The 18095-nt window shown below is 47.7% G+C and overlaps 1 protein-coding gene across 6 annotated transcripts in view; it reads right to left on the bottom strand.

Moving 5' to 3' along the window:
• Window positions 1-1289: 1289 nt before the first annotated feature.
• The window catches only part of APBA2 (amyloid beta precursor protein binding family A member 2), a 1066227-nt gene continuing 1049421 nt past the window's right edge, over window positions 1290-18095 (bottom strand). For 5 of the 6 annotated variants that reach the window (XM_069624922.1, XM_069624924.1, XM_069624925.1 and 2 more), the window contains one exon: window positions 1290-2724. In XM_069624922.1, coding sequence (XP_069481023.1) covers window positions 2653-2724 — 72 coding nt within the window. In that variant the 3' untranslated portion in view covers window positions 1290-2652. The remainder of the gene's footprint in view (window positions 2725-18095) is intronic. The other variant, XM_069624926.1, reaches the window with a different exon arrangement.

Below are 18095 nucleotides of genomic sequence, written 5' to 3'. Positions count from 1 at the left end.
TTAGCCCCATCTCTGTGGAACTAGCTTACCCCCCATATTTGACACACCCAAGACTATACGATGTTCCGAAAAGCTCTAAAAACGTGTCTCTTTCCGTAATACCAACCACGACCATCTGAAGCGATTTAACCCTAGCAGCCCGGTGACTAAGACTCAATGAGATCCCAAACAATGCCATCATTGAATACATATATTAATTCACTATTAAGCAGCCGCATGCCTGAAATGCGGAATATCCTTCTCCTTAGATCATAACTCCACCCAGAAACTCACCTCCAATACCACTATGCTTACTCTCTACTCTACACCACCACACAATTAGAGTGCACCTACACCCCTCGATCGATTTTGGCCTAGCTGCTCACATACGAACATTACCCCATGAATACCTCATCATTCTAATAGCTATATCCCATGACAAACCGGCCTCGCTGCACACATAAGCATCCTATAGGCCTAACGCAGCCAGAACCCAGTCTCGGTGTCCCCCCACCTGACTGCACACATTCAACTGATATCAATACCACCACACCTAATGCTAGGATGCAGCTGCCATAAAGCAATTACATCCGCTGCACGCCTAACTGGTGCACCCAAGCACCCTATGACACCCTACTCTCTCAATTGACCTGGACTACGGTCCCAGAGGCCGTTCAACCTACCAGCACTTTGCGGTCATACCAATCAGTGGCGTCGCTAGGGGGGGGCCTGTGAAACCCTGTGCCCCCCTATGTGTTCCCCCTACCTAAGACGAGCAGTGAACATGTTCTCCCCTTACTTTTGTCTGTGCCCCTCTACTTTTGTCTTTGGCCCCCCTCTGTGCCGCTCCTAAATTTGATTCCTGGCGACGCCACTGATACCAATGATATATAGAGTTCTCTATAAATGCCAAATAACATAACATAACAATGCTGCTTACCATGCGTGCATACTATGAAGTGTTTTCTCGCTTGCACGTGACAAACATTTGACGCCAGGAAGCTGGCTACACCTGAGTGCAAACATCACATGTCACTGCCATCACATTATGTTTTTCAATTAAATGAGCTCCATCGTGTGCTGCAAAAACGTGTGTTTACTGGTATCCTGTGGACAGTAACATTGAAATACTTCAATGTATATACTTCAACTACTCGGTAACTACCCCAAACAGACATATTTGGATTCTGTCTAGGTGAGGCTACTAATCATTTGAAATTAATGGATGAAATTGCATTTGGAAGTCATGATAAATCAAGTTTAATTCAGCGTTAACTTTGATCACTTTAAAAACACACTGCAAGACCAGAAAAGCATATCCTCTTTATTACATTACACGAGTTAGTAATGTTAGGCAATGTTATCCTCTAGTCAGCTGCATGCAACACAGATAGTTCCTTGAAGTTCAATAGTCCTAAAGCGTCATTTACTGCAGGGTAAGGCTTCTCAAGTCACAGTGTTTATCTTCAAGGCCTTGGCTGAAATTCCAGACAGAGATGACATCCACTAATGTTGATCTCCTAATGCGTTCATCGTCACTATGGATGGCGTCTTCTAGAAATGGTCTAATACTGCTGATGGTCATGATCCCTTAGTCGCTAGAAAAAAAGTCACATTCCTCCACAATTGTTTCAGGGCCAAAGAATGCTCTTTTCCTGCAGCTAAAGGAAGAAACCGTGTTTTTAAGTTTTGTAAATTCTCAGTTAAGAAGAAGATAAGCAAAGTCATCGACTGCCAGTTGTTACACCTGATTAAAGAATGGCATTATTGGAGAACATCTTTCGTCATGATGATAAACAATATGGTCTAGAGCGGTAAAACTGATTGATCTCTTTGATGCATTGGAAATAGTTTTCTGTTTTGTGTCTTTATTTCTTCTTCTCAGTACTTAAGAATGTGTGCGCGACTGTGGATGGGAGATTTGCTGTTTCACAGGATTCCATAAAGCTCCAAAGTAGTAAAGGTTTTGAAGATAGTATGTGTTGCATTGCTGTTGGAGAAGCAACCCTTTCCTAGTGCTATTTTGTAGAGAAATTGATCATTTTACAGAGAAATATATACAATTCTCACTTCCCTACTCCAGATGTTCAAGTCTGAAGAAGGTTTGTAATGACAACATATAATTAGGCAAGCATCCTTTGTTCATTCACCTCTTTATCCTATCTAAAATTACAATTAAAAGCTGCCCGACATGCTCGTTTGTCGGGCAGTATTTAATTGTAATTGTGAATGCTGCCTGCCATGCGCGCATGGCAAGCAGCGTTCACAAGTAAAACTAAAGGGCCTAGCCTCACTCATCACACCAAACACACACACACATTCAGCACATTATGAAACATGACGTACTGTACATACATAAAACACACTACAAGGAGAATACAAATAAATATTATTGTCATGAATTTGCATGAGAAAACCTGCTGAACTGTGTCACATAATTCAGAGAGAGCGAGGGAGGTGAGGTGCCCAAGCATGAAGCTGGCATCAATGTTTCCAAGAGGGCACGGAGAGAGAGCAGCGCGCGGTAATCCATGTTTACAGAATGTTCCAGAGCCTGGCTTCTTTTTCTAGATCCTCTCAGACAAGGTAGAAAAGGTACTCCCGAAAGATGTTTTTACTGATGGCTAAGTTTGCTCACTTTCGTGCGATTAAATCTTTTGTCGGCGGTTAGTCTTAGATGTAGAGGGGTGTTTCTTGTCCGGTTAGAAGTCTAAACATTGCTGCCGGCATCGTCTTCATGTGAATCTGGAGGGAAGTAGGAGAAGACATACATGAGAAACAGAGAGTAGTAAGGAAACACAGAGGAATCATCGAAGGAGTCCTGCAAAAATAAAACTGGACTCTTATGTTCACATCTAAATGATTGTCTCCATCATTACATCTTTCACCTCTATAAGGACCAGGCTACTCAACAGGCACATCGCGAGACTTTGTGTGGGCGAGAACAAACTCCCTGTTGCATACTCCTGTCCAATTCCTGGGTATTCAGAAATGCTCATTTGTGGGGAAAATTGATTTGTCTGAAGGCAATGCCCTAAAGCTATCATTTAGCTCAGGGAACCTGGCTTCTGTCGGTCTACAGAAAGATGTGCAGGGATGCAGGGTAAGCAGAAGAGACGCGGAAGACATTTTATGGAAGCATAAGTGCATTAGGAAGTAAGGGCAGGGCATACGTGATGGGGAAAGTATAACAGAAGCAAACGGGTAATTCAGGTGAGTGGTAAAAAAAAAACCTTACCTACTAAGCTTTGGGCTACAAATGATTGGTTTACAGGAAAAATGGCCCCCCACAATTGTCGTTTCATGTTTTACGTCAATTCTGAAATTAACCTTTTTTGTAATTTAATTTTAATGTGTGACTGTATTTAAGGGTACAAGTAAATTCCGCGTTTTTTAATATAGTTACATTTGTTTAAATCCTTCGTTTAGAATTGGTTTATTCAATTTGTTTAACGTCACTTTTTTTACCTCAAGATAACAACAAAGCTCTATGTTCCATTACCGGAAAAAAAATTTAAAAAAACATCTTACCATTAACACGCTAAAGAGAACTTGCATATGGCAAACTGGCTCCGATTGGAACTGAAATAATGCATAATCATATCATGCCCTCATTGTAGACCAAACATAGGCGCTGCGCGGTCTGTACCACGTTCCCTGGACTGCCCCCCCCACCCTTCACCCTCCCGGGAAATGTGGCGCAGAGAAGGCAGTGCGGCAAGAGGAGGGCCAGTGGGGTGTATGGTGCACAGTGCAGGTAAGTGGATCATGGGCAAAAGCAGCGGGATGGTAACAGGGAAGGGGGCAGCCAGGAGAGAGAGGGAGAAAAATGGGCTTTATCTGTAGGGTTGAAGCAGGGGAGAGGGTTCGGAGTCAAGGAGCACACAATGTGGAAGAGAAGGCAGGGAGTAGCGGGCGGGGGTGGAGCGCAGATGGCATGGAATGTTCTGGACTAGAAACTCCTGATGAGACATAATCGCACCTGTTGGAGGCCGCTGTGAGGCAGTCTTTTGAAGGAGTGGCCTCCAGCAGGCATGTAATTGACACAGAACCACACCGGCCTCCAATCAGAAGATTGCAGTTCAAAATCCTGAGCCCTCCCCACTGTGACGTCGTCAGTGTAAACGACGCATGCGTGAGCCTCGTTTTGGGTCGCGCATGCGTGTTTCAAATAAAGAACGTCCGTGCGGCAGTTGCCGCCGGGACACTGGAAAGCACAGACGTATGTGTCCTGTCTCAGTGATTGTGTGCGTGTGTGTGCGAGTACAGGGCGGCCCGATGCACGGGCTCGCCCATCACATTGGCGACGAGGCGGGAGCCAACGGAGTGAGTGGTTTGACATGTACTGATGTGTCAATCACCGGCATTTTCTTCTTTGTGCATCACGAATCCGACGCGAGCGATGGTGATCACGTTATCTTCAGTGCGTAAGGCAGTAGCGGCCCGCAAGGGTGCTCGTGCGCTGCCCACGTGCTAAGGGATAATAGAACACCTAATTTTTCAAACTTCTGCAGTTCTCCATCCCAAGAGGACTGCAGTGCAACCTGTAACCAGAGGATACTTGGTGATGGGATGGCCATCTAAGCACAGAAGGCAGCCAGGCACTGGAACATCGTCGCAGCACTGTGTCACCTCTGCGCATTTGACCAGGTACGTCAACAATCTGTCCAAGTCAGGTTTGCGGCCTCTAATCCTGTTTTGAGGTGCCTGTGCGACCTGTGAAGATGACGGACAGTGAAGGAGAAGCAACGGCTTTGCAGACGGTGGTGCGCAGACAACAGCTTCGTTATTACCTATGCAGGAATTTGACACTTCAGGTCCACCTTCAAAATTGGGCCCAAAATGGTTGCTGTGCATAAACAAATTAGACATGTATTTCACAGCAACCGGAGAGACCAATGACGTTGCTAAGAGGGTGACACTGCTCAATTCGGCAGGGATGGACGTTCTCCGCATATATGAGTCTTTAAACCTGCAAGTAGTGACGTATGATGCCGTTAAAACGGCCCTCAAGAACTATTTTATTCCTTTATCTAACTTGGACTTCGACAGATTTTTATTCTGTGGCGAGAAACAGCGGGAGGAGGAATCACTTAACCAGTTCTGCGCACGTCTGCAGCAGATGGCTACCACTTGTAGGTAGGACAATGAAGAGGTTATGGTCCGCAACCAAGTGATCGAAGGGTGCAGTTCAGGCAAACTGTGCAGACAGGTACTGCGGGAGCCGGGTTTGTCTCTCGTCCAAATAATAGACTGTGGCAGAGTGTATGAGTTGGCTGAGACGAGAGGCGCAAAGATGGATGCAGCTGTACGCCCGGGCAAGTCTGAAGAGGCGTTTTCAGTGGGGAGGCAAGCATCGTCGAAAGCTGGATGGAGCCAGAAACGCCAGGATGCCGCTCCAGTGCATGGATCGGCGACTATTTGCCAGTACTGTGGGTATGATCTGCCCCACTCCGATGACTGTTTCGCCAAATCGAGAATCTGCGGCAGGTGCAATGGTCCTGGCCACTATGCCACGATGTGTTGAGCCCCTGCACCGGTTGCCACGCAAAGAGGCCCGGCAAGGCCAAGTGGCGGTGAGTTTAGGAGACAACGCAGTATTGCGACACTGGAGCAAGATGCCCAAAGACTCAATATCGCAGAAGAAGAGGAGGAGGAAGAAGAGGTTTTCTTTATTTCGAACCTTGCGACAGGAGCACGGAAAAAGAGGCAGCCTAAGCGTATGGTTGACATTCAAGGTGTTCCTACACAGGTACTGATAGACACAGGCGCCTCTGTCTGTGTACTTGCCACCGACCACTATAAGGCAATCCCGGGGCCACCACCGTTGGATGTGTCAACGGCAAAGATTTTCACCTTTGGAGGCGACACTCCACTACCCATTCAAGGGGTGTTTGTGGCAACTGTTACCAAGGGGACCAAGACCATCAAGCCCTGGATTTTCGTCACAGACGTCAGCCCGCACTCACTGCTCAGCTGCGCTGCATCAAAGGCGTTGGACCTTGTGCATTTTGCCCTCGAAGTTTACCAGGTGGACATAGATCGAATGCTGGTCAAGTTTTCTGGTATCTTTCAGGGAGTGGGCAAGCTGAAGGGTCCCCCAGTGCGTCTTCAAATTGATGACACCATCCGGCCCACCGCCCTCAAACATCGACGAATCCTGTTCCACCTCAGGGAGCAAGTGGAGAAGGAGCTTCAACATCTAGTCGAAATGGACATCATTGAGAGGGTGGAGGGGCCGACGCCCTGGGTCTCACCCATTGTAGTCGTGCCGAAGCCGAAACAGCCGGGTGCGGTACGCATCTGCGTGGACATGCGCCTCCCGAATGCCGCCATTAAACGAGAAAGACATATAACACCGACCCTTGATGACATTGTGGGGGAACTGCAAGGGGCCAGAGTATTCTCGAAGTTGGATCTGAGGTCGGGCTACCAACAGCTAGAGCTCTCCCCAGATTCCAGATATATTACAACATTTACCACACACGAGGGTCTCTATCAGTTTAAATGCCTGAGTTTTGGCATTTCATCTGCAGTGTAAGTATTTCAAAATGCCATCAGGGGAACGCTGGCTGGCCTAAAAGGGGTAGTCAATATGAGTGATGACATTCTGGTTTTTGCTGAGTCCAAGCCGAACACATGAAGAGACTGGAGCATCTGCGAAGATTGAGCGAGTTGGGACTTACTTTGCACCGCGAAAAGTGTGAATTTTTCAAGGACGGGATTGGGTTTTTTGGTTTCATCTTCTATGCCAACGGCGTCTCGCCAGAACCTGAAAGGTCAAGGACATCCGCGAAGCGGCGGCGCCCCAGTCCCCCACGGAGGTACGTAGTTTCCTGGGGATGGTTAACTACTGCGGGCGATTCATCAAGCGGCTGGCGTCCCTGTCCGAGCCTCTCAGAGCACTGACCAAGAATGAGGCCACCTGGGTGTGGGACAGGAGAGAGCAGGAGGCGTTTCAGGAAATCAAAAGAGCCCTGTCCGATCGAGACACGATGGCGTACTTTGACCCCACCGCAGAGTCGGAGATTGTCGTCGATGCCAGCCCGGTGGGACTGGGGGCTGGTCTTATGCAGGCTGATAACCGAGGTGACATGCGCCCCATTGCATATGTGAGTAAAGATCTCACGGACACGGAAAAACGCTACTCGCAGATTGCGAGGGAGGCATTGGCCATTCTTTGGGGCTGCCGTCATTTTCGTCTGTACATTCTGGGCAAGCCAGTTATGGATGTGACCGACCACAAGCCGCTCCTGCCCATCCTAGTGGGCGTGTCATCAAAGCCCCCCCCAAGGATAGAGCGCTGGATGCTTGCGCTCATCGAGTACGGGGTCAAGCTAGTATACAGACCGGGGACTAATAATCCTGCAGATTACCTCTCACGCCACCCAAACCACGAGCGGGCAGAAGGTCCCAGTGAGGTGTTGGATTGCCAGGAGTTGGTGTACCCCATTGTGGAGAGCGCGATGCCCGTGGCTCTGTCCAGGGTAGCTGTGGCCGAGGAGTCGTCGATGGACGAGGTGTTTCAAATCAACAAGGCTGCGGTGAGAAGTGGTGACTGGAAAGAGGTGCTCCAGAACAACTCCAGGCGGGAAGTGAGGGCTCAGAAGGACCTCCAGGCGCTCTGGGGGGTGAGGGACAAACTGTCAATATCTGACGATGGACTACTCCTGAGGGGAAGGCAGATCGTCATTCCACAAGCCCTGAGGAACCACGTCCTGGAACTGGCCCATACGGGACATCAAGGAATCGCCAAGACAAAGGCACGGCTCAGACCCAAAGTATGGTTCCCCGATCTGGAAAGCCTGGTGGAATTGTATGTGAAAAGGTGTTTACCGTGCCAAGCGGCAAGTCATGTTGAGAGGGCTCCGCCCATCAGCTATATTGGAAAGGAGAGAGAAGCCGTGGGGCACGTCCATGCTGATTTTGGATCAACTGGAAGGGGCATGTACTTTTTGGCAGTGGTCGACCAATGGTCGAGGTACCCGGAGGTTGAGGTGGTGGAATCAATAGCAACCGACCACACCACCAGGGCGTTGGACAGAATGTTTGCGACGCATGGCTTCCCTGAGATTTGGTGCTCGGACAATGGACCCCCATTCACGGGAGCCAGTTTGCGCAGTACTTGAAAGAAAAAGGCATCCAACACCGGAAGGTCTCGCCCCTCTGGTCTTGGGCGAATGGGGAAGCTGAAAGAATGATGCGGACCCTTAACAAAGCGTTCAGAATATCGGCCAATGGGGGGATGACCTACAGCAGAAATTGGTCGAGTTCCTAAGGGAATACAGAACCACGCCCCACCAGTCAACAGGGGTCGCCCCAGCCAAAGCGCTGTTTGGACGCTGCCTGAGGGGTTTGATACCAGAGATGGAGGGCTGGGAACCCGGGGTTATCGACAACGAGAAAGTCCGGGAGGAGCGAGCTGCACGCAACATGAAGGAGAGTGCAAGGAGGGGTTTGCAAGACAAGGAGGTGGCCGTAGGTGATTCAGTGTTAATGCGGAATTGTAGACCTGAAGGGAAGCTGTCACTACCATACGAACCCGAGCCGTGGACTGTTACCCATGTGAAGGGGACCATGGTCACCGCAGCCAATGAACGCAACCAATCTTTTTTCAAAAAAGTGGACGTTCCCTGTGAGGAGGCGAACCCCGATGACGGTGCCTCATTGGAAGCGGGGGCTTAGAGCCCTGTAGCGGATGCGCCACTGGATGTGCTGCTGCGGGTTGAGAGCCCCAGTGTGGTCCCCCAGAGCAGCAGTCGATACCCTGTGCGACATGATCGCAGACCGCCTGCTCATTTCAAGGACTACGTCCTGGACTCGGGAGACTGAACCTGCGTCCGAGTCAGGTCAGCGACCCATGTTGAGTCCAGTTATCGTTTTCCATGTTTTACTGTTGTGTTTGATGCACGTTTGTTTTGATCAAAGAAAAAAAGGGATGTGACGTCATCAGTGTAAACGACGCATGCGCGAGCCTCGTTTTGGGTCACGCATGCACGTTTCAAACAAAGAACGTCCGTGCGGCAGTTGCCGTCGGGACCGTGGAAAGCACAGACGTATGTGTCCTGTGTCAGTGATTGTGTGCGTGTGTGTGCGTGTACAGGGTGGCCCGAGGCACTGGCTCGCCCATCACACCCCCGTGGCATGACATGACCGCACGCGAGGTTACCGCTTCAAGTTCTTCAAGCCCAGTCAAACATGCCAACACATGAGAGCATTTGCCAGCAACACTCTAGCCATCAGTACAGGAAGAGAAGGGGCCATTTCCCTCCAGGGGCAAAGGTTTCCTAATCTGGGATGCCCTTCCAGGTCATCAGACAATGAATGTGCGCAGGTGCCTGATAATGATGTGTTATTTATATAGTGCCTTAACCCAAAGCGCTTTACAGAGCACATATTTACATACAATTTCACCCAACCAAAATTGGTACTCATTTACCGACCTCGGAAGGATGAAAGGTTGAGTTGGCCTTGCCGTAATTCGAACCTGGGAACCTGCAGATCACGCTCAGATTGCAGCAGCGAGTGTTCAACCCGCTGAGCTATCTTTACAAACCACCTATGAACCCAACACCTCGTACTAATGTGCAGCGTACACATCTTGACATTCAGCCGTCTAAGACCATACTCTGCTGGCTCACGTGACTGGTTCGAGATGTCTCGCAACCTTCAACTCATCAATGGTTTACCAGTATGTTCTTACCGTGCAGGCCATCTCACGGAAGACTCGGAAGGACCACGCCGCTGTTACTTTCAGCCCACACATCCCCATCCCCAACGTCAGTTAATAATAGCATGCGGCACTTGAATTGATAAAAGAGGTATTTTACTCTGTTTTCAGCTTTTCATTTCCTCGGTGCCCCCCAAAAAATATTCTAGTATGCCCTGAATTTATAATGGGGAAATCCAGGACTACAAGTCCCAAGATGCAAAGAAAAAATAAGGACTGGACTAGCATCACTCGAATGGAATGTGGCATGTTGGTATGTGTGGCCTTCTCTGTGCGTTTGTTGTTATGATTTTGTGTTACAAATCTTATATATCACTATGAAGCCACAGGCATTAGTGCACTGACAGAATTTACAGAGAGCGCCAAACCCCCTCCAAAATAACCAGTTAAAAGTCAAAATAGTGCTGAAAGATAGGTTTTCTGGGATTCTTTTAAGTGCATATGATCGGGTTCAGCCCGAAAGTCATCGGGGAGCTGTTTCCAGGTTTTGGCTCCCAGGCAGAAAAGATTCTACCCCCAACAGAGATCTGCTTTAATCTGGGGGGGTTAGGCACAAAGAATTTAAGGAGCGAAGAAAACTTTGGGAGTAAATATGTTCAGTTTACTGGGCTAGTAAAATGGGGCGGGGGTCATAAATACATGTATGTGCATGTACGCTTCATACAAGTGGCCATGGGCAGCCAGTCAATCTGGCGCAAGGCAGGAGTAAAGTCAGCTCTAAATGGGGCATGTGCAACTATTCTGGCTGTTCTGTTTTGCAGCACCTGAAGTTTCTGTATTTGTGACTTCGGGAGACCCAAGTAAAGAGAATTATAATAAACTACTTTAGCTCTTATAATAGCTCTGTCAATGGTAGCCAGCTGTTCAAAAAAAGGAAACATCTGTTGAAATATTTGCAGATCGTAAAAGGGTTTGCTTATCACCGACTTGATATGAGAGGACGTGCGCATAGGTGCTTGAATCTGTGGTGGTATACGTGTCCCACATCGGACGGAATGGTTAGAGGCATATGGTGTGGAAAATCCTTTCCTTGACTTTGTCAAAAGCGTTTTTTTGGGATTGGCCCCAGTCATACTCTGCACCCTTCCTCAGAAGCTCCCTAAGGGGGGGGGGCGGTTGTTTCGGAGAACCTTGGTACGAATTTTGCATAATACTCTGCAAGTCTGAGGAATGATCGTAGTTCATCTATCGAGGTCAGAACAGGAGATCCTTCTTTGGGCTTATTCCTCCTTATGAGGTTGAGTACCCGAGGTACTCGACTTCTTGGGCTCTCAGTATGCATATTTTGTATCTTGACCGAACCCCTGCCTCTTGGAGTTTACTCAACACTGTCCTCAGTGCATTATCACGGGTTTCTCCATCTTCAGCATAAATGAGGATATCATCTCGGGAGGATAGCTCAGTGGCGACGTGTTCGTCTTGGAAGCAAGACAACAGGACGCAACACAGGTTCGATCCCCGGATCCGCGCTTAGAAACCGCTGTGTATTTAAGCGCGTTATAAATACGCAACTAAGACAAAAAAAATACAATTACGCAACTGAAAAGAAAAATTCCTGTAACAGCACCTCGATGCACGCGGGCTGCGTGAGCGCTTTGAAAATGCAAATAAAATACATAAAATAAATGTGTGCACTTCACTACACAAGCACACTTGCCACCTACGTGCGCAGCTGCTGGCAGTGCAGACATGAGGGGCAGGATGCGATCGATTGCAATGACGAAAGATCACTCGTCTTACTCTCTTGACAAGGTAGGATAGGTGCTCGGGCTGTCCCCGTTGCACAAGATCGGTGAGTGCATGCGTAGCTCTGGGTCCTGCATGTCCACAGTGTTCTGCAAGCACTTGAGTGTGACAAGAACACTATCTTTCTTTAATCGGTTATGCCAACATAATGCATCTTTTTCAAGTTCACATTTTCAACAACTAGCAAAGTGATGGTGGGTTTAAAAAGGCCTGGAAAAATCACTTCGGCCTGAAATGCGGAAGCATGTAAGGACATTTGAGCAAAGTCGGACAGAGCACAGTGCCATCCAGTAGCCATCGATGGAAGTTCACCTCCAGTAGAGAGGCAGATGGGCCATGCATTGTGGGTATGCAAATTAGCTCGAATGCCAACCCTTTTGCTCCTGGAAAATGTCAATGACTTTTTTAACACGGCATGTTTCAACCCAAGACATTTTCCCTACAGTTCTAAATTGAAATGCTGCAAGAAGCAGCCAGAGTTGATAAGCCTCTGGGGATGGCATGTAGCTCCGTTGTGAGATACTGGCTTTCCAAATCGAGAATACCGGCTATCCAATATTCGAATACCATTTTCTCTTACAAACAATCAGCTTGAGTGGGGTGTCGCCCATGTCAGTATAGCCCCCGGCTACCATGTAAATGGGGAAGACGCGCATGCGCCTCTCTCCGGGCTAAATGTTCATGATTGGGTCTAATTGAGCCAATCAATGAGGCCTGTTTACTGCTGGAGACAGCTGGGATCCGTCTGAAGAGAAATCCATCCTCGCCAGCAAATGAAAGAAGGCTTTCGATTATCGAGCTGTCAAGAAGGTCGTGTCAGTCGGAAAAAAGAGCACTGTGTGCTGTAGTTAGTGATGGCTTATATTGAAGCGACAGCATGCGCACATGCAATCACGCCATCATGGCTACCTGGATTGTCGCACAGGACAGCGACATCATGTGGAGCTTCAGGTTGCAGTTTGAGGCGGAAATGGACCTGATGTTTAATATTCGTACTCTAGTAGAATTTAAAGAGCGTAAACCTAGCTGGAAAGCATTGCACACACTGGCCTCATTCAGAGTGAGGAATACTGAGAACCGAGCGCCATACAGTCTGCTTAGCTGTGACTGATGGACAGGTCATTTTTTTCTTTGAAAAAAATAAGCTTTATTTAGCATGGCATTGACATAGGACAGGCACCACTGATGAATGACGTAGGGCCTCATTATACATTTGCCGGTCCGGAAAAAAGGGTGCCGTAAACTCACCAGCACCCTTGTTTACGGACCGGCAAACTATGTGTCTGCATCCCGTGGCCGCTGTGCCCGACAGGTCTGACCCTGCCGGGCGCAGCGACCATGGTAGGCAGACTCCTCACCGAAGCGCCGGCACTGTTAACAACAGTGCCGCTGCTTCCGAGTCCCCAATCGCATAGAGTAATTTTGGACTCTATGGGAATGGGGACTTACATTTTACCTGCGCCTGACTTCCCGGCCTGCCAGAGTTGTAATCTCCCGGTGGCACTGGGAAGTCGGGTGCCGATAAAATATTACGAGACCGGTGGCACCGGCAGGGTTACTGCCGGACTCGTAATGGAGCAAGCGTTTAATCAGAACCACTGTGACCATCTGTGTCTCTTGCTGATTAACAACGTCCATGTGCTTTGTTGGAGCCATATATATATATACGTACCGAAGCCCAACTGTCTACAGGCTGGGATTGCCATAGCAGCATAGGTCTCTTCCCTCTCATTGGTGTAGACTATGTCCCTGAACGACTCCGACAAGGATGGGGCTGATTTTGATTTCCAGTGTCGAAGAATACATTTTTTAAGCCACAATACAGGCAAAGTAAAAAAAAAAAATATGGTAACTAGTGACACTTTACCACTATCCCCTAACAGATATATTAATGGGGACATAGTAGGGGGAACATCCATAATATCCCTCAATGTTCCGCCCATACTTTTCTGGGTGTACAGGTCCAGAACATATTGATTGAGTTTGCTGGAGATATACCACATTTCACACATGCATTGTCTGCATCAGGGGGAAATGTTGCTATTTTGGCCGGTGTATAGTGCAATTGATTCAGTATCTTCAACTGTATCAACATGTAGTCAGCATTCATAGACACTTCCTTGGTCAAAAGGTAATATCTCTTCCACTGTATGTCTGTAAATTCAGTGGGCCTCATCACGAGTTGGGCAGTAACGCAGGCGCTATTAGCGCCGGCACTAATAGCCCTACCGCCAAACCCCCCGGCGGTATTAGCACCAGATCACGGGTTTGGCAGAAGGGTTATTGCCCATTCCCCATTGGGCCCAATCGAGAATTCCTCATTCCCCATTGGGCCCAATGGGGAAAATTCCCGCTATTACCACCGGCGGAATTCCCGCCGGCGGTAATCGCGCCAAAAATCGGCAGTTTTGCCATGGATTTCCCCCCAGCTCAGAGCTCAGAGCCATGATCTGGCGGACCCTTAAATGCAGCAGTAATAGCACTACCGCCGCATTTAAGGGTTACCGCCAGACTCGTGATGAGGCCCAGTGTCTAGATCTCGCTCCCATTTCAGACGCGCCCTGTTTTTGCTATCTTGTCCACTTTGAACTATATTGTAACATTTCAAGACCATGCATCTATTATCTCCCTCTTCAATTATTGCCATAATACATTCATATGTTTCAGGTTCCGGTTGGAAGGATGGCAACAAGCGTCGGGTAGCTGCTCTAATACGATAGTATTGCCATACCTTTATAAAATTGCCACCCATTTTAGTCTTAAATCCATCCAGCATCACAAATCGACCTTCAGGGAATAAAAAACTAAGTAGCAATTGCTCATCCCTCGCCCGTGATTTACGTATTTCAGGATCATAAGTAGGGGGAGACCTGGATAATTCCATAATGGAACCATTCTGTTGTAAAATGTTGTAAGATTTAGTCAACCGAACATTCTTGCCCAAACGTTCACCAAAGTGCGAACTGGGTCAAACGAATAGAAGTCCACATATCTGTCGCTAAATATTGCTGATTTAATATTTGTAGGCGCAGCCCCATATTTCTCTAGGGTCAGATGGACCATTTTCAACAGTGACGAGTACCAGTCCCCGGTAAAGGGTGCCTGTGCTACAAGATAGTATAGTTCAAAATCCGGTGAAGCCAGACCACCACCTTCATAAGGTTCTACAAGCTGTTCCCAGCTAATCCTATCTGTTCCATTCATGCAGAGGAACCCCCGTGCCAATCATCTCAAACATGTAAAAAACTCCCTCCCAGCAATATGGGAACATTGCCGAAATAATATAGTAATTTGAGAAGTACAATCATTTTCAGCACGGAAAGCTGTCCGTATAGTGAAAGAGGAAGCCCAGCCCAGACCTTTAGTTTTGCATCAAGCAACTGCAAATATCCTGCATGATTATCAGAATAAAGTGAATGCTGCAATCTGTAGACCGTTATTCCAAGATAATTAAACCTAGATGAAACCCATCTAAAAGCCATCAAGTTCACTGGTGGAGTTGAGGCATCAGCGAGGGGAAAGAGCTCAGATTTTGATCTATTCACTCTTTAGCCAGAGTATCTGGTAAACTCATGTACTCTATACATCATGGGACTCAGAATAGTCTCAGGGTAATGAACATATAGGAGAATGTCATCCTCATATAATGGAATCAATTGAGGTGGTCCCATCGTGTGGATGCCCCTATGCCTGTGCATCGCTCTTATATGTGCCGCCAATCGCTCTTTGGTGAGAGCAAAGAGTAGTGGGGATAGTGGGCAACCGCTTGGGACGTAGTGGGACTTATTCCCATTCCCCAATTACAGCCTCTGTGATATATTGCTATTGGTGCGAGTGCTACCTGTGGGTCGGGAGTACAATAGCCTCACACAATTGATGAAATAATAACCAAAAATTAAAATTGCTTCATGACCTTAAAGAGATACATCCACGACACTGAATCAAAAGCTTTTTCAGCGTCGAGGGATGCCGCAACTGCCCTGCCATACGGGTTAATTTGAGACAGGATACAGATCAGTTGCCTGAAATTCAGTGCTGTGGATCTACTAGGGATGAATCCTGATTGGTCCGGATGTACCAGCAGTGCCATGTTTGTAAAAGGCAAGTGGCCAGTATCTTAGAGCACACCTTCGCACCCGCATTGATTAAGGACAGTGGCCTGTGCAAGACAACTTCATTTGGGGGCTTATTGGGCTTTAACAATACAGTAATGATGGCTTTTCTAAGGGATGTCGGTAATTCCTCAAGTACTAATGACTCTTCCCATAGTTTTCGGGCTAAGATTAATTTATATTCTTTATATAATTTGACCTCAAGACCATCCGACCCAGGTGTTTTGACAGATGCCAATGATGATATTGCAATACACACTTCCTCCATTGTCACATTTTCATCAAAGGCAAATCTGGCCTCAGGAGGAAGTTCTGGGAGAGTTATACCCTTTCGATATTCCTCTAAGCTTGTCTCTGACCGCGTATCACCATTGGCATATAGAGTAGTATAGTCATCTTTAAATACTGTATTTATGTCTTCGGTGGTGAAACCACTTATGACGGGTCCAGAATACCTCTAATAGAGTATGCTTTACTCTGCACTCTGACCGCCCTAGCTAAAGACCTACCAGGTCTTTCTGCCCCCCCATATTTCCGAACCCTCACTGGCTTAGCTATATACATAACTTCTGTATCTGTCAGTTCCAGAAATGTCATCACATTGCATCTTATCACACCCAGTAAAGCTCTATCCTCCGTCATACCATATCCACTTTCCAGACGTCTCAGCTGTCTTTGCACATCACACATTTCTGCCCTAATAAACATAAGCATCCCAGCAATGACTGACAACAACTCTCCCTGTATCCATACCATAAATGTCGCTCACAAAGTGGTGTGTAGAGGCACAGACTCAGTATTGTGACCAGGCCCGGGTCTAACAACATGGATGACAACATCCTCCACATGGGACAAGACTGTGGCTGCTGGTGTAAAATGATGGGCGACGTTATCGGGTAATGATCAGACAGCATGCATGATTGTATCTCACACCGTCGTACTTTTGATAACAATTCAGAGGAAAGGAGCCAGTAATCTATTCTGGACACTGTCAAGGACCGTCGAATAAAAGGTATACTACCTCCCATTAGGATGTAAACATCGCCAAATATCAGTTAACTGTAGATGGTGGATTATTTGCCTGAGCACCAGAGCTGTGGCAGACAATGCAAACAGAGTTGTGGAAGAGCGATCAAGGAGATCATTAAGAATTCTGTTAAAATGACCACTCAAAATAATGGGGGTGTCGGTTGACCGCACCAGAATGTCACAGGCTGAACTATAAAATTCAGGGTCTTCCATATTGGGTGCATAGGTATTGACCAATCCAACCTCTCTGCCAAAGATCTTCCCCCAGGCTACAACATATCGGCGCATGGGGTCAATGCAGCTTTTTGTGACCTAGAATGGAATGGAATGATGTATAAGGGTGAGCACACCCTTTGCCTGTGATGAGTAGATAGTATGATATCTTTAATGTCCCCACCTAGTGGCGAACGATTCATGAGTATTCCTCAGTGCATGTGTCTCCTGCAGCATAATTATTTTGGGCTGATCTTGTTAAAAAAGCCAGCAACTTTCTTGCCTTGATCAGGTTATTCACCCCCTGCACATTCCATGTAAAGAAGCTAATAAGCTCTCCGATTCCTGGCCCGCCACAGTTTGTTGCTCGCTTCCATAGTACCTGTCGCGATCCGGAAGTGGCAATGCCGGCGCACTGGTAACAAGACCTGGCATTTACCTTGGCGCTTGGGTCATCAGTGCACACGCCGCCAGAACGCTACAGGACCCAACCGGCCTTGTGCACAATTCATGCCTCAAGCACCACCAACGAGCGTCTCAAGCCTCGCTTTGAACCGGCTTCCTACTTAGGCCACGCCCCCCCTAAACTCACTGCTCCTAAACCGTCTTTTACGGTAGCAGCATTTGTTTTCTTGTCCTGCTATTCCTCGTTCGTTTGGATAGCCCGGTGTTTATTGACCTTTGCTTATCCTCTTGACTCTGATTACGGATCACGTTTCTGTGCCTTGACATTGTTGCCTTCCTGGTACCTGGACACGGACGACTACTGTTTTTGCCTCGCACGCCGCCTTTGATGTCTGTTCATCTGGTCCCTCTCTGTGTTCAACCCCCCTGCCCAGGAATTTCTGTCTTCATATTACCGGCGAGCCCTAAAACAGCTGTGACTTGCATCCTTTCCTCGCCCACAATCACCCTTGGACTTCTGTTGCCCGCGCTTCCCTTTCAGGACACTTTGCAGATTTAGCAAGAATAAGGTTTGTTCCCTTTCAATACTACTTTGGACGCTACGCTGATAAAAAAGAAGGAAAGTAAGGACGCTCTGCTGATTTTTCGGTACCTACTGGGGAATCCCTTAGCCGTGCCCTCGTTCCGTTCGGATCAGGTTCCTCTCTGTGGAACATTACCAGCTGTAAGAACGCTCTGCTGATTCTTCGGTGCCTACTGTGGAATCCCTTAGCTGTGCCCTCGTTCTGTTCGGGTCAGGGTCCTCTCTGTGGAACATTACCAGCTGTAAGAACGCTCTGCTGATTCTTCGGTGCCTACTGTGGAATCCCTTAGCCGTGCCC

The sequence above is a fragment of the Ambystoma mexicanum genome, chromosome 11, assembly GCF_040938575.1.
Source record: "Ambystoma mexicanum isolate Mex_15411 chromosome 11, UKY_AmexF1_1, whole genome shotgun sequence".
In the NCBI taxonomy this organism is placed as follows: Eukaryota; Metazoa; Chordata; class Amphibia; order Caudata; family Ambystomatidae; genus Ambystoma; species Ambystoma mexicanum.
The sequence above is the reverse complement of the archived record's forward strand: the minus strand, read 5'-3'. Positions and strand labels throughout refer to the sequence as shown.